The 15,500-nt window shown below is 37.6% G+C and overlaps 1 protein-coding gene across 1 annotated transcript; it reads left to right on the top strand.

Annotated features, from left to right (window-relative positions):
* The first annotated feature begins 494 nt into the window (after positions 1 to 494).
* nt5dc2 (5'-nucleotidase domain containing 2) lies at positions 495 to 15,284 on the top strand. Its single transcript, XM_056261038.1, has 14 exons — positions 495 to 934; positions 1,293 to 1,477; positions 2,604 to 2,678; positions 2,777 to 2,832; positions 2,925 to 3,018; positions 5,787 to 5,915; positions 6,759 to 6,819; positions 7,354 to 7,456; positions 8,391 to 8,492; positions 10,302 to 10,383; positions 12,087 to 12,173; positions 12,389 to 12,529; positions 14,137 to 14,201; positions 14,308 to 15,284. Exons 1-14 carry the CDS (start codon positions 565 to 567, stop codon positions 14,567 to 14,569), a joined length of 1,812 nt encoding a protein of 603 aa, XP_056117013.1. The 5' UTR covers positions 495 to 564; the 3' UTR covers positions 14,570 to 15,284.
* The last annotated feature ends 216 nt before the right edge of the window (positions 15,285 to 15,500 follow it).

Raw genomic sequence — 15,500 nt, 5'->3', positions numbered from 1 at the left:
GTTACTGCACAAAACCCTAGTTAAATGCGTTTAATATAATTGCACCAATATAATAGATGCAGCGCACTCCTGAAGTCTGCAACGAAACACGCTCAAGAGTATAACAAGACCACAAATGCTTAAAAAATATCTTGTATTTTTGAGGCAGAACCAGTCTTCTTTGGTCACATCATGTGCATGCATGCCAGAGTGTAGGAACAAATACTGTTAAACATATTCAGTCACGTAGCGCATGTAGGCAGTTGCCAGGTCGTTTGACCAATCATAAGGCATGAAATATTGCAAAATTTTCATGAAGAAAACTTATTGGTAGGACTGGCATGTAAACACGTTCTCCTCCTGAACCAAACATAGAAGAGTGACGTAGAAGAGTCCACGTCTTATTGGTTCGATGAACTGTCAATCAGTACAAGTCTAGCATTTGATTGGTTAATAAAACAGCTTGCGCCCGACCAGCGATGCCCTAAGCAAGCCTGTATCAGTTTCCCACAGAAGCGATCTTTCTTAACACGCGGTGCAAGTACGAACGAAAGAAGTAAACAACTTCGTTAGTATTGTTTAGACATGGCTTGCAAAAAAATAGGCAATTTAAGCCATACAATGTGGCAAAAAAGCTCTAGTTCCAGAGTTGCGCTCTGCACAGGATTGAATATTCCTGCTTTTGCATGTGGAAGCTTTGCCTCGACTGGTTCAACAATGAACGGACAGAAGTGCTGCAAAGACGGGCACAACTGTGGACCGACGAAACATTTGGCAGCTAATCATAACCCCGTTGCAGCTGCAGTCACAACGCACAGACACCAAATCGTGGGCAAAAATAGAGGCGAAGAATCTCTAACCAAATCTGGCAGGGCTTTCTCGTCCACGGCCCCGCAGATCAACAATAAAACGTACTTGTGGGCGAGATACAATGAGATGAAACGGCTTGTACACGGTATGTTGGTTTAATTTGAGTTGTCATATGTGATGTTCTGTAATCTCTGCTCAAGTCAAAAACGTATTTGTCCACTTTCCCCCGTCGCAAAGAGGCGCTGGCCTCTGTAACGTTACATTTGGTAAACAACTGCCATTCTCATGTCAAATGCGTGATCGAAGTTTTCTATTCACTATTCACTATTTCAGGTGTTAGATCGAGACCTACTAGAGTTTTTCCCTTATGCGCCTTGTTTATGGACAGACGAAACCATAAATATATTTTTTAAGTATATTTTTTAAATATTATTTAAAAAATATACTTAAAAAATATATTTATTTAAAAGCATGATAATAAACTTTTCTTTTCCTCTTCACAGATTTGATTCCTCCCGGAGTTTGCAATCTTCTGAACCCTTCCACTATATATGCCAACAATGAGGTGAATCTGGAAGAGGTGGACGTCTACGGCTTTGACTATGATTACACGCTAGCTCTCTATTCCAGCGCGCTGGACGAGATGATCTACAACAAGGCGCGAGAGTTTCTCGTTCAGCACTTCAAGGTCCGAGAAAGACTCAACTTCATAGACATAAACCTGTTGTTTTGCATGTTTCATGTTATTGAACAAAATAAGTATAAATACCAAGAGTTATTATGAGGTAAAACGCATATAAAACAAACACGCGAGACGCATGGACATTAAAAAACGCGTTCAACTTCTTTTAAACTTGAGCGCTGCAAAACGAGGCGAGCACTAATGTCAAACACGTCTGTCTAGCATGCATAGTGCATGTTTACATAGAAAAACAATGGTAAAGCAGACCATGAATGCAAAAACTCGAGATGCAGGGTACTGTAATGAAAAAAAAAAAATGCGAGACTCGTTATTCAAAAAGTTGAATTTTTAACTTCAGTGCAGTAAATTGTTGCAAAAGACTTGAGCACCAAAATAATGCTATCGCAATTATCATGATACTAGTTTCCTATTTAAAAATTGGACATGAACGATCTTTTAAGTCGTATTTACCTCTGGTTTAATGATTGCTGCTGTGACAGCTATTCTTTATTATTTTTTTCAACAGCAGCTATTGTCTTGTCGTTGAAGTAGTGCATATTTACAATATAAAGAAATATTTGAAGCGTTTTGTATGTTTTATACACAGCGAAAATAGATTGTATTTGACCGAAATTTCAGACTCGTTAGCAAGCTGACTATAGTGTGGTGAATGTTTATATAATTGTCAGTTAATGGGACGCTAAATATCATTTTGGCTTAAGACTTTCCCAATAAATAGGCAATAATAAACCTGGCACTTGAATGAATGCGGCAAGTTTGTAATCGCGACTTGAGACAACAGTCTGACTAGTGCCGCAAAAACTAAGCTGACAGATGCTCAATGTTGGCTGACAGATGATCAAAAGATGTGAGTGCAACAGTCAAAACCTGTCTGTCTAGTGCACATTTGCATAGACAACAATGGGAAAGCAGTGCAGTTGAATGCAAAAATGCGTTCTGTGTGAACAGTCTATACGCATGTATCCTGGGATTTTGGCTCAGCTCCTCAGATTCCTGTGCGCTTCTGTTTTGTTTAATTGTTCTAATGACGGTGATCTGTCTGAGGGATCATGTGCAGTCACGGGGTGGGACTGGGAGGTTAAAGGTTGTTTTTGTGCCTTTCTTTCACTAGTACCCTGAGGGAATCAGTAAGTACGACTACATTCCCAACTTTGCAACTCGGGGGCTTCACTACGACATCCAAAAGGTGCGTTAAACATTCATGGTTTGCTTTTTTGCAGCATTTTTTTCATTATATCTTACTATTATATGAATTAATCTTTTATTTTTATTTCAATGCCACAGGGACTTCTCATGAAAATTGATGCCTTCCATTACATCCAGTTAGGCACCGTTTATAGGTAAACTGACCCTCATTTGATCAATTCAGTCTGCGAGTTTGTGTGGAGAAGTGTGTTATGTAATTCACGGTTTGTATTTATTCTATACGCAGGGGTCTGAAGCCTGTCCCTGATGAGGAGGTCATGAAACTTTATGGAGGTTCAAATCATGTTCCCCTCCACCAAGTCAGTGGATTCTATGGCAAGGTGATAGTCCCACTACATTTATTATGCATTCTCATTTCATCAGTCATAGGGGTGTAACGATATTCAAACTGAACCGAAAAACTGCGAAACACTACCCACGGTACGTATCGCGATACTCTCATGTCGTACCGATCGCCCCCTGCTGCCCCGGCCTAGCCCTAGCCCATTGTTGAGGTTGACCTCACTTTACCTCGTCACAAAACAATTTTTTCTTCCTTGACATTTGATTAAATAGTAATTAGGAGTGTAACAATACACACATTCGTCCTGTGAATTTTCGTGTGTCTTGTGTGTACAAGATGAATACAGCGTTGTAGCCTAACCACCAATAATCGCAATAAGCTCCGCGTTTTGTTACTTTCGATAAGAAACAGTGATTTAAAAAAAAAATTATGTCCATTTTATCATGAAATTCAAACAATAAATGCCGTTTTGACGCTCTTTAATGTGGTGCGAGTGACAGATCACTGTATAGGCGCCTCAGTTTAAGCAGCAGTGCGAGTGAACGTGATCATCTCTTCCTTATAAACATGAATGAACATCTGAAGGTATGTTAAAAGATACAGTCCAACTTACTGAAACGTATTATCTCATGTAATCGCTCAATCACTGTTTCCATGGCGGAAAGACATCAGTAAACAGCAAGCCAGTGTTTTTCAAAGCCACCACCAGAAATAAATGGTCCTGGAAAATTACTCCCATAGTTTTCTATGTTATATATTGACCGTTGTGAATCTACCCTATCTGAAACCTCTTTGATGTACTTAAATGTTGATGAGCATCCGACATAGTTTAACTCTGTTCAGAAATTTTGGACATTGCGTCATTAACCTCAGGCAAGTCATTAAGTGCCCACAGCTTGTTTGTTCGCTAGAGAAATTAACTATTTCGATAAATATATGCATCATATTACCCTATATATTCATTATATTTTACTTAACCTGTTAATGATGTCTTGATTATTTAAAGCGACACCAAGGAACTTTTCCTCTGCGGTCGCCCTACAGGTTGGAAGCGGAATTGTCCATTACCGCTGTCGTAAATAATTTAGCCTACCGCAGCCTACTGTCGCACGCTCGCTGTTTATCCAGCACCGGCTTTGGAATCAACAATGGCCACAGTTAATTTGAGGAAGTGGTGGGGGAAGTGACGTATGCCGTAAAGCAGTCGAATTTTGTTGTTCTTTTTGTGCTCCGGTTACTACCCGAAACCCGAAGTTACATAGTGCAAGTAAAAGCGATACAGACCACGTCAGGCTATGGCAGACGTGTCATTTAACCTATTGTAAGTCGATGTACCATCACAAGGGTCTTGGAAATATATTATGAAGGTTGAAAAACTACATAGTGTTATTTTAATGTACGTTTAAACTATCTGTCATGAAAATGACAGCCAGTGTGTAAATTATTATATTTATTAGTTTAGTAAAAACATATAAATTTAGAAGTTAATGCAAAAACTGCCTTATGTGCAGTTTACATGTTTTCATACAATTTGTTATTTGAGTGTTGATATTATATCTAAAAATAAATAGCAACTGAATTTAGGCTAATAGTTTGGGCTCTGTTGTTAACCTTTAATATTATAGTAATGTGCAAGTACACGTTCCCTATATAGTTAACAGCATTTTTATGCAGATTTTTTTTATCCTTAAGAAACTTTTAATTATAACTGAATTCATTTAAAGACAGAAACACAATTTGTTCTGTAAACCACTGTTTAAAAAAAAGAAGCAATTTTATGTTGTACCACACCGAACCATGACTTCAAAACCGAGGTATACAGCCGTCAGTTTTGTGTACGTTACAACCCTAATCAGTCAGTTTTACACTCTCGAGGGCAGATGTTGACATAGCAATATTTGCATGCTTACATTTTTGTGCCTCATTACTAAGAGGTTAGTGGGGGTTAAGTTATGCCACCGTGTCACAGGAGCCCAGATCTGATTGTGTGTGTCCAGCCACCATGACGTGGCAGTACACTGTATATCTCCAACAAAAACGGCACAGTCCTTTTCTGAATCAGATAGTTATCAGGCACGTTTTCTGCAGGGTTTCCATGGTCATGGGAAACAAAAATATATCAGGGATTTATAAAATGGTGTTGTCCAGACCGGGATAAGTCAATGATGAATTAACATTTTCTTGTTATTCTCTGTTGTAAAATGCTTAATTGACTAAATATTGCTCTTGGATTCTGTAAAACTTGTTCACAAGTCAGACATATTATATATGATAATTATAGACAAATTATTATATATATATAGTCTGTTGTAAGTGGTTCACAAATAACTCGTTAGTAACTCGTTAGAGCAGTGGTTCTGATGAGGTCGTAGACGGTAGGGAAGTCAAAAATAATAAAGTGATGTTTATGTTAAAGCCATGTAGTTCATGGTAATAATGTTTTTTTTTTTATGTTTGATTTTAAGAACATGATTGTTTACTTTTTTGCAATATATATTTTAGCACTATGCTAGATTCCCATTTGATTTCCAATATAAAATCAGTTGGGAAGCCTGCATTAAAAAAAAAAAGAAGAAAAAAAATAACCGACTGATGTGGTCATGCAAATTCTTGGCTCAGGAAATTTTTGTAATATTTTAAATATATGACCTACAATTTCCTCGAAGTAGAATATCACTATTTACAGCTCCTCTCAGAGCAGGCATATCATTTAAGTATAAATATGAAAAAAACGTTGCTTATTCATCACTGTTTTAAAATGCATCTGACTCATGCATTTTATTATTTGTTTGTTATTTGTTCCAGGGTCCCAAAATGAAACAGTTTATGGATGTTTTCTCCATCCCTGAGATGACTCTTTTGGCTGCTGCGAACGATTTCTTCATCTCAAACGACATAGAGTATGACCCTGTGCATCTCTACAAAGATGTCTCCGTAAGTGTGAAGTCAATATGCCCTCCGTGAAGTCTTATCCAACTACTGTCTTCCTGACGACTGTAAGCGTGTTAGTGAATTTGCACAAAAAGCCATCCTGTTTTTACAGACTGTGGGAATAGTTTACAAACTGCTTTTGTAATTTAAAACCGTGAGAGCTGTTTCTTGTCTGTTGTTTTGTAAACTCTGTTCTCAAGCTGAGCGGATTCTTTCTTCTGCCTGTGGTTAAGTGCCGCTAACTGATTTGTTTTCATTCAGACTTGATCACGGTGGTCCTGAATTGGGTTACAGAGCGGCTTTGTTTTTTATTGCTGTTATGGGTCAGTTTACTTGCAGAATGTAGTCTTGTGTTTCACTTCTGCTTTTCAGCCACACTCTCCACCCCTTCTTACTTGAGCTCTCACTGACTAGCAGAAAGTAAAAAATCTTGGCCAAGCAGTAAATGGCTAAAACCTTGTTTTTTTTCATACCCCCCATGGTGTCAACATGAATCAGTTATTGATTATTGATAAGTTATTTTGCAATTAGTGTTTTTGCCTCATCAACGCATTGCTTGTCAGGAAGTAAAGCGTCAGCACGCCACACTATCTTTATCTTTCAAGCGCAGCTTTTTTAATTGACTTCTGTCCACGCTGTTAGGACAGATTGTACTGTTCTCGCAAAGGCGTGTGGGTGCGTATGATGTCAGGGGGAACTGGAAACCTGGCAGCGGATCGAAGTAAAGCTTTTGAAAGAGCCATTTTAAAATTATTATTTTTTCCAACAAAGGGGAGAAAAGAGAATATTTTGCTTCAAGCACTTGTTCATGAAAATGTTTGTTAAATACAAAATCTGTCTTTGCAGGATGCAATTGGAAGAGTGCATATCAAGGGTTACATGTACAAATGGATCATGCAAGATCTTGGTGAGTATTACCCGGATATTTGAAAATAACATGTGGCTCAAAAATGGCTTAAAATCTCAGTTAAAGCTTTACATTTCTTTAGCCAAGAAAAGATCATGTTATTGTTAGCTGGAGCTACTGAAAACCAGACTTGAAGTTTACCCTCTCAGACCCAGTCTGTGTAGTGTGTGTGTGTGTGTGTGTGTGTGTGTATAGGTGAAGAGCAGTCTTTTGTTTTCAGAGCAAACCGTTCCATAATCGGGCCTCTCTGGAGAATGGGATTTGAAGCGAGCAGTTCTACTGGGCTAGCCCAATCTAATCTTTATTTTTTAATGCTTGTTTTATCCTTATCACAGATGTTCCATTGCAGTATAAACACTTTTTAGGCAAACAGGAAAAACAGATTTGATAAAGATTCTGGATGACATTCATCATAGTCTGCAGACATTGCTGATTTTGTTTTTGTTAGTATAGAATAGGCGGGCTTTTAAAAGACCCTTTTTTCTTCCTCACTTTCTGCCTGTTGTGACTCTTTTTTCTTTATTCGGTCCCCAGAGAAATACATTCTCAGAGGAGACGAGACGTACGCTGTGTTGCACCGGCTGGCCAGTCAGGGGAAGAAACTTTTCCTTATTACCAACAGCCCCTTCAGCTTTGTGTGAGTTTCATATTTATTTGATGCATCATATTCAACAGATACATTAACAAGAGACCTCAAAGTGAAGCTTCTTACCATTTGTAAAAAATCACCACTTGTTTTTGACCCCTAATTCTTTTGTGTCCCAAATCATTTCACACAGTCATGAATGGGAACATCAGCTTACCGTATATATTTATCATTTTTTGCAATATGTTAAAGGTACGGTATGGGATTTGCAAAACGTCCAGCAGATTTTAAAAATACACAACTCAAAATGTCCTACCTTCTTTCCTCCAACGCTGGCCCTGACTCCACCCATTCGAAGAACATGGACGAGCAATCATGCATCTGCAAAACTCAGATCCCCGAGATTGCACTTACTCTCTCTCTCTCTCTGTACCGGGGCGACTTGCACTTACTGTGACTGGGTCACGAGTAGGGCTGGGATAAACGATTATTTTTTAAACGATTAATCTAGCGATTATTTTTTCGATGCATCGATTAATCTAACTATTCATTTTTCCAGCCCGATTTCGATTTGATTATCTCCCCATTTATTGACTAATAGCACTTTATACATGTTGATTTACATATCTGAATGAAAAAAAAACATGAATTCCTTAACATTGCAATATATGACACGTCAATGACGTCGATGCGTTGTCCCAGCCCTAGTCACGATCTTTGAGTATGCGCACGAAGGGGACACGCGCTCGAGGGGGATGGGGGAGGGGGTATGGTACGACCGTTTGATTGACGCACTGACTGTCCAATGATTCTAGGTGGTCTTGGAAATGATTGGCTGGAGTTTTTCGAGTCCTGCCCATTCCACAGATGATTAAATTGCTTCGTTTTCATTTCAGTGCTTCTAACTCAGTGCTAAAAATGGTCAAAAAAGAAAATCACATACCCCACCTTTAAGTAATTGTTTTTTTTGTTGTTGTTTTTTCAGTGATAAAGGCATGAGGTACATGGTTGGAAAGGACTGGAGGGAATTCTTTGACGTTGTCATTGTTCAAGCTGACAAGCCTCATTTTTTTAATGACTGCAATAAGTAAGTCTGCTTTGTGAATGGAAAATATCTCATTTACAGTCGGAGATTTCTGCCCTAAAATGTTTCATTGTGCGCTTTGGAAGAGGTGATTCTTTTTTCCGGATTCTTTGATGAATAGAAAGTTCAAAAGAATTTATTTGAAATAGAAATATTTTGTAACATTATACATGTCTTTACTGTGACTTTTGATCATTTTAATGTGTCCTTGTTGAATAAAAGTAATAATTTATTTAAAAAGAAAATATATATATATATATACAGTAGGGGTGGAACGGTACACAGAAGTCACGGTTCGGTTCATACCTCGGTTCAGACATCACGGTTCGGTACGATTTCGGTACAATGGAGGGAAAAGCAAAACAAAAATGCAGAAGGCATTGTATTTTTTAAATAAGTTTTTTTAATAAAGGCATAGAACCAGTTTATTTGTAGTGCACTGACAATAGTTTTATATAATTAGTTTATTAATTAAATTAATAAAAAGACAAAAAGACCTTGCGATATGTTTGGTAATTGTACCTGAATTAATTTAAAATTATTTTGCTATATTTCAGATCAATATATTTGTTTTCCTTAAGTTTAATTAACATTATTAATTGACAATGTAACATTATTCTCTTCTGAATTATAAATAATTGATTTTTGTATAAAATAATACTACCATTAAAAACACATTCGATTTTCTTTTTTTAATCAATGTAGAATGTGTAAGATTAGTGCTCCGAGGACAAGAAATGAAAACCAATGCAATATGATGAATGTCCAAAAGATGGAACACACAGACTGTTTTGAAATGGAGTTGGATAAATATGTTTTGCTTTTAAAACAGTGATTTTGGTTGGGTGACAGTTGTAGGTTACAGTTTGACAAGAGTTTACAGTGTGACAAAAGCACAATGTTGTGTTTTATTGCGAGTGTACACAAATATAAGTAAACACTTTGCAGGTTTAATGATCTGAACAAAATGACGGAGTATGTTTTTTATGTTTCCACTGTTCATCGCGCGCCTCTCTCTCTTTCTCACTCTCTCACTTACTCACTTACTCACTCACTCACTCACTCTCTCTCTCTCTCTCTCTCTCTCTCTCTCTCTCTCTCTCTCTCTCTCTCTCTCTCTCTCTCTCTCTCTCTCTCTCTCTCTCTCTCTCTCTCTCTCTCTCTCTCTCTCTCTCCCCCTCTCTCTCCCCCTCTCTCTAACACACACACAGTTCGATCGCGCCCGCGCGCCTCTCTCTCTCACTCTCTCACTCACTCACTCACTCACTCACTCACTCACTCACTCACTCACTCACTCACACACACACACACACACACACACACTCCAGCATTGCAATCTTGATATCGCTGCCTGTTCATTATGCGGTCACGAATAGAGCGTCAAATTCGCGTCTAGTTCGACGCTAGTCCAAAGCGAATAGGACGCGCGTATAAAGCCAACGTTTGAAGTGAACGCGCGTTCAGAGCTAAGCCGATGGTACAGATTATATGTCTCTAAAGAACCCGCGTATCTAACAGTAGTTCCGCATTACATTAATTAATTTGCACGCGAGTTTTATTTATTTTTATACTGTGTATTCTCCGTGTAAATTCGTGCACCGAACCGTGACGCCCGTACTGTTTCGGTTCGATACGAATACATGTACCGTTCCACCCCTAATATACAGTATATATTTCTGACCTCAAACTTTTTTAATGGCAGTATATTGATTCCCAATTACTTTTGTTTTCTGCAGCATGATTGTTTTAGTTCTGTCCTGAATTACTCACCACATTGATTTGAAAATATCTCTATCTCTCTTAATTGTCCAGACCATTCAGACGTTTGGACTGCAATGGAGACTTGCAGTGGGATAGGATCAAGAGTTTGAATAAGGGACAGATCTATAAGCAGGTAACGCAGATTTGTTTTGTACCGCATTCTGTCTGTTTATTCTGGTAAGATGATTATGAGCAATAGAGGAAGAACTCTTTTCTGAGAAGCTTTTAGTTGCTACATTTATGCTGACTCATCTGTAAGTCTGGATTAAATCAGGGATTACGAATTAATCTGGGGAAATTGTTCAGAATTACTGTGACATTTGGCCTACTTGTATGTCCTCAACTTGCAAGAGCATGTTATTTTAAATTGTACGTGGTTAACTTTTCTCCAAACTTTTCACGTTTTTCCTGTCCATGTGAGAATAACCCAAATCCTTCCAGCTCCGCATTGACTCTGTTAATTGCAGAATGATTTATCCAGTTCATTTGGCTCTTTCATTTGGAAAAAGTGGAAAAGAAGGTGACGAGGTCAAATTCAGTCTCAATGGAAAATCAATTTAACACAGTTTCGTGGTGAGAGGCATGTACAAACAGACTTTGCTGACCAGAACACAGAGGCTTAGTCTGACTATATATATATATATATATATATATATATAATATATATTAGGGCTGTTTTCGACTAAGGATTTTCATAGTCGAATCTGATTCGTTAGATTTTGCCGTAGTCGACTAATAGTCGAACCTTTTTTTTCTTTTCTTTTTTTTAGATAGCAGCTAGACGTTCGGTTGAATAACTGTTCATCGTCTGTTAGCCTATAGGACAACTCGCTCTACGTTTATTTAAAATGAACAGCAAGACAACTAGAAGTGAATGTGCTTTCCATTAAATGAATCCTTAACAAAAAAACAAAAAAACGTTGCAATGAACGTGCTTTGTTTTAAATAAATCACACAGAGTAAACAAAACCTTAACAAAAAAACTTTGCAATGAACTTTGCAATTTAGACGCGCAAACTGCGTGCCGGTGCTGTGAGACGTACATGCTCGGGCAGATTCGGCTTGAAGTCGTTCATCCTCGGATGCGGCGTCGCGCGCGCTGTTACAAAAAAAGCTGTGCACACAGCCAAGCAAAATGGGGTCTTGCCGGTCTTGCGCACCCAACGCGTCATTTTTTGCCGTGCGCACCTTGCGCTCGTGCGGACGCGTCGAGTATAAACAAGGCTTTACCATGTCAGCGCGCGCTCTGATCGGTAAAGGGGGACAGACCTCTCCCGAATCATCTCCAGCAGTAGCAGCCTCCGAGTCCGAACCACCACTAACTCCGCCTCCGTTTCCCTCGTAAGATGATATTAGTATTTAAACATTCTCTATGATAAATTTTTTTTGTAAAAAATATTTTAATAGCACGGTTTTGTTGGTTATAGAGTTCTAATGACGGTGTTCAACTATAACCGTCGGTCTCATGGTTATATAATAACCGTCACACGCACACCCCTATACACTTCCCTACTATTCGACTATGAGGTTCATAGTCGAATCAGAGCTCTCCGAATCGAATCATTGAATCCTCAACTATTAGAAGTCAGCCCTAATATATATACACCCTCAGGCAAGATAAAGTAGAAGAAGCATATAAAAACCATCCTAAATTGGGAAAGACTTCTGGGAAAGTTCCTTGGCAGGAAGCTAAGAGCAAACCGTTCCTGCAATACAAAACCAATTGTTGACACGTAGCTTCCAGAAACTCGAATGAGTATTGGAAAGAAAAGCTGTACATCAATCACAATGTTAGCAGCTGGCTAACAAAACTGCCTTTGTTTTGCTTTGTTTAAGGGAAACCTTGTAGACTTTCTGAAGCTAACAGGATGGCGGGGATCCAAGGTTTTTTATTTTGGAGATCATCTCTACAGTGACTTGGCGGTGAGTTTGTTTGAATACATTGTGCACATTTGTTGCGCAAATGTCTTCCTTTTGTTTTTACTGCTTCAGAGTGCTTGGCGTTTCCAACAAAAGTGGCAGTAAATCTTGCTCTGCAGATTTTATAGTCATTAGTTTCCAGGATCAAACAGTGACTGATTGTAATAAGGTTCTTGAAGTGGACTCTGAGAAATAAGCATCCTGTCCTGGCATTTTAGGACCTGATGCTGCGTCATGGGTGGAGGACAGGAGCAATCGTGCCTGAACTTGAGGTGGAGACGAAGGTGGTGAACACAGAGCAGTACGCTCAAAGTCTCACGTGGTTGCAGGCACTCACCGGACTGCTGGAGCGCATGCAGGTTAGCAGTATGGCTCTGAACTTAAGCATAGAAAAATATTCATTGTTGATAAATGTATACAAACTTTTGTAAACTTAAAAAAAAAAAAATCTGTATGCAAGTTTCTACAGAACGATTTAATGAGAGCAAAATAAACAGGTCTGCATTACATGTGTTTGTATTCCTCATATGGTTGCATAGGACTGACCTGGTAGGTTTGGCAGAGGTCCATTAGCTTAATATTGATCTGGATTGATTGTTCCGATTATTCGTAGCCAAAGTCAGATCCTCTATGTAAGAAAAGCTTGGTGTTTAAACAGTTAAACATTTAAACAGACAATGCTACTTTTACATCCATGTCTATATGTCCTGAAGCAACATTCGTGTTATTAGCACATTAATGAAGAGCTTTTCCTGTGTTTGTGCAGCAGAGGTCATAAGAGTTATTGATGCAATATCTAAAATAATACATGAGAAGAGTCTCGCATGTGAAAAAGGCAGATAATTCTGTTACTAAAGAACTAAAGATTCTGTTACTAAAGAATCTTCCACCTTTGTTTGTGTATAATAAAATTCAGTTTGAGATTAATGTTAGTATTCTGTTTTTGGAACTTAATAATAGTGTAAAAAAAAAACGGCTTCTCCGTTTGGAATGTTTTTTTTTTTTATCTGTACAGTTAACAATATATATTTTGAAACCAATATTTCAAAAATAGTTTGAGCCTAGATATTACTTTTTCATTCTCCGTACAGTGACTTTAAAATATTAATAACACATAACATGCTAGTGTAATCACACTTTTCTGTTTTTGATTTAATGTAATGAACAGGATTCCATACATGTGTATATGAATATGATTTGTTTTAGTCTGGAGCCTCCAGACTATTGTGTGTGTGTGTATATATATATATATATATAGTGTGTGTGTGTATTTGTTTGTGTTTTATTTACACTACCGTTCAGAAGTTTGGGTTGGTAATATTTTATAAGTATTACTGAAAGTAGTCTTTTATCCTCACTGCATTTATTTGATCAAAAAAATACAGGAAAAAAATATGTTGTGAAATATTTAATGAAATATATTTTCTATTTGAATATATTTTAAATGTAATTTCTTCCTGTAATGGAAAAGCTGAATGTTTCAGGAATCATTCTAATTTGCTTGATTTGGTGCTCAAGAAAAATGTATTAATATTAATGTTGAAATCATTTTAAATTTTTTATTATATATATATATATATATTGTGGAAACTGAGATGCATTGTTTCAGGATTCTTTGATGATGAATAGAAAGTTCAAAAGAACAGCTTTTTTTTCTTCTTCTTTTTTTTGTAACATTAGAAATGTCTTCTCTGTCATTTTTGATCAATTTAATACATCCTTGCTAAATTAAAATATTAATTTCTTATGAAGAAAATCTTACTGACCACCAAACTTTTGAACGGTAGTGTATATTATTTATTTGTTTGTTTGTTTGTTTACATAACTATACAATGAAAGTCTATGCTCTCTTTTGTATCACCTTAAAGTCTCAATTGTAAAAGTTTTCCCTGTTCATTTGGAGAGAAATAATTTTTTTGGACAACTGACTTAACATCTTTTTTTTTTTTTTATTATTCTTTTTTAGATGTATCGGGATCCTGAGTCAAAAAAGGTTCTGCAGGAGTGGCTGAAAGAGAGAGAGGAGCTACGGTGAGTAAAGCAAAACAAAAATACTGTTATGCATTTAGCAGAAAATAAATTCATTAATTTATTAACTATAGCCTTTGTAACTTGTCTTAATTTTTTTCTATTATAGGGCAGTCACCAAGAACCTCTTCAACCCTCACTTTGGCAGCATATTCCGTACCTGCCACAACCCCACTTACTTTTCCCGCCGCCTGTGCCGTTTCTCAGACCTCTACATGGCCTCGATCAGCTGCCTACTGAACTACGACCTCTCTTACACCTTTTACCCACGCCGAACGCCCCTGCAGCACGAAGCCCCCCTCTGGATGGACCAGCTCTGCACTGGCTGCATGAAGACGCCCTTCCTGGAGGAGATGGCCCATATTCGTTAAAACCACCAAAGGTTTACTGTGCAAATATGAACTGAGTGGATGAGGGGTGTGTTTGTCTCTATGGCATTAGAGACGTGGCACTTTTTACGCAAACGTCACATGCAACAGGGCCATCTGCTGGATGTTAGGTTACAATACATCTCAATGTTCTCAAGCCTTGGACAGTAAAAGACAAAGGCTTGTTGATTAATTTCTCACTTATGTTCTTACCTCTAACTTTTTTGCATTTGATGCAATTGTATTACGTATTACTAAACATAGTTAAATGTTAAGTGGTTTACAGTTCTCAGTTATTTTTGTTTTGTAGATTTAATCCTGTGTGTCATGAGTTTTGTAGTTGCAACAGAGTGATGTTTGTATTAACATGAATCATGATAACAGGAAGGATGAAATATGCCATACTTGTGGTACCCAGACTTTTTTTTCTGGTAGGCCAAAGTATTGAGCCGCTGGCCGAAAATGCACAATATGAGTTACAAATACAGTAGGTCTGATTACATGTATGATTAGGTCAAATAGCCTCATATTTGGTATTGTAATGTTACTTACCTTCCCCACACTACAGTAATAATATAGCCTAGACTCAAAGTTTAAACATGCACAAATAATAACAGCCTCCACAGCTTTTTATTGCTAGATAAATCATTTTTGTTTTTTTAATTGACAGCTGTATTTACATATATGGAAGCTCCTGGAGGGCTAAACCAAATAAACTGTTTTTCAGGTTCTGTTTTTTATGTTAAAATGTAATTTTTTCTTGAAGCGGGTGGATTTACAATCTTTATTCTTGTTATATAATGAATTGGATCAGTTTTAAAACCAATTGAAAACCAGTGTGTCTGTTTTTGTTATCTGAGAGGTGACAAAGTGTCTGACCCATGTCAGGAATGTAGTAATAGTGTTTACTCATTTAGCCCGGCTTCCAGAGAAT

Source organism: Rhinichthys klamathensis, unplaced genomic scaffold (assembly GCF_029890125.1).
Source record: "Rhinichthys klamathensis goyatoka isolate OS25496 unplaced genomic scaffold, OSU_Roscu_1.1 h1tg000180l_1, whole genome shotgun sequence".
NCBI classification, from domain to species: Eukaryota; Metazoa; Chordata; class Actinopteri; order Cypriniformes; family Leuciscidae; genus Rhinichthys; species Rhinichthys klamathensis.
The sequence above is the reverse complement of the archived record's forward strand: the minus strand, read 5'-3'. Positions and strand labels throughout refer to the sequence as shown.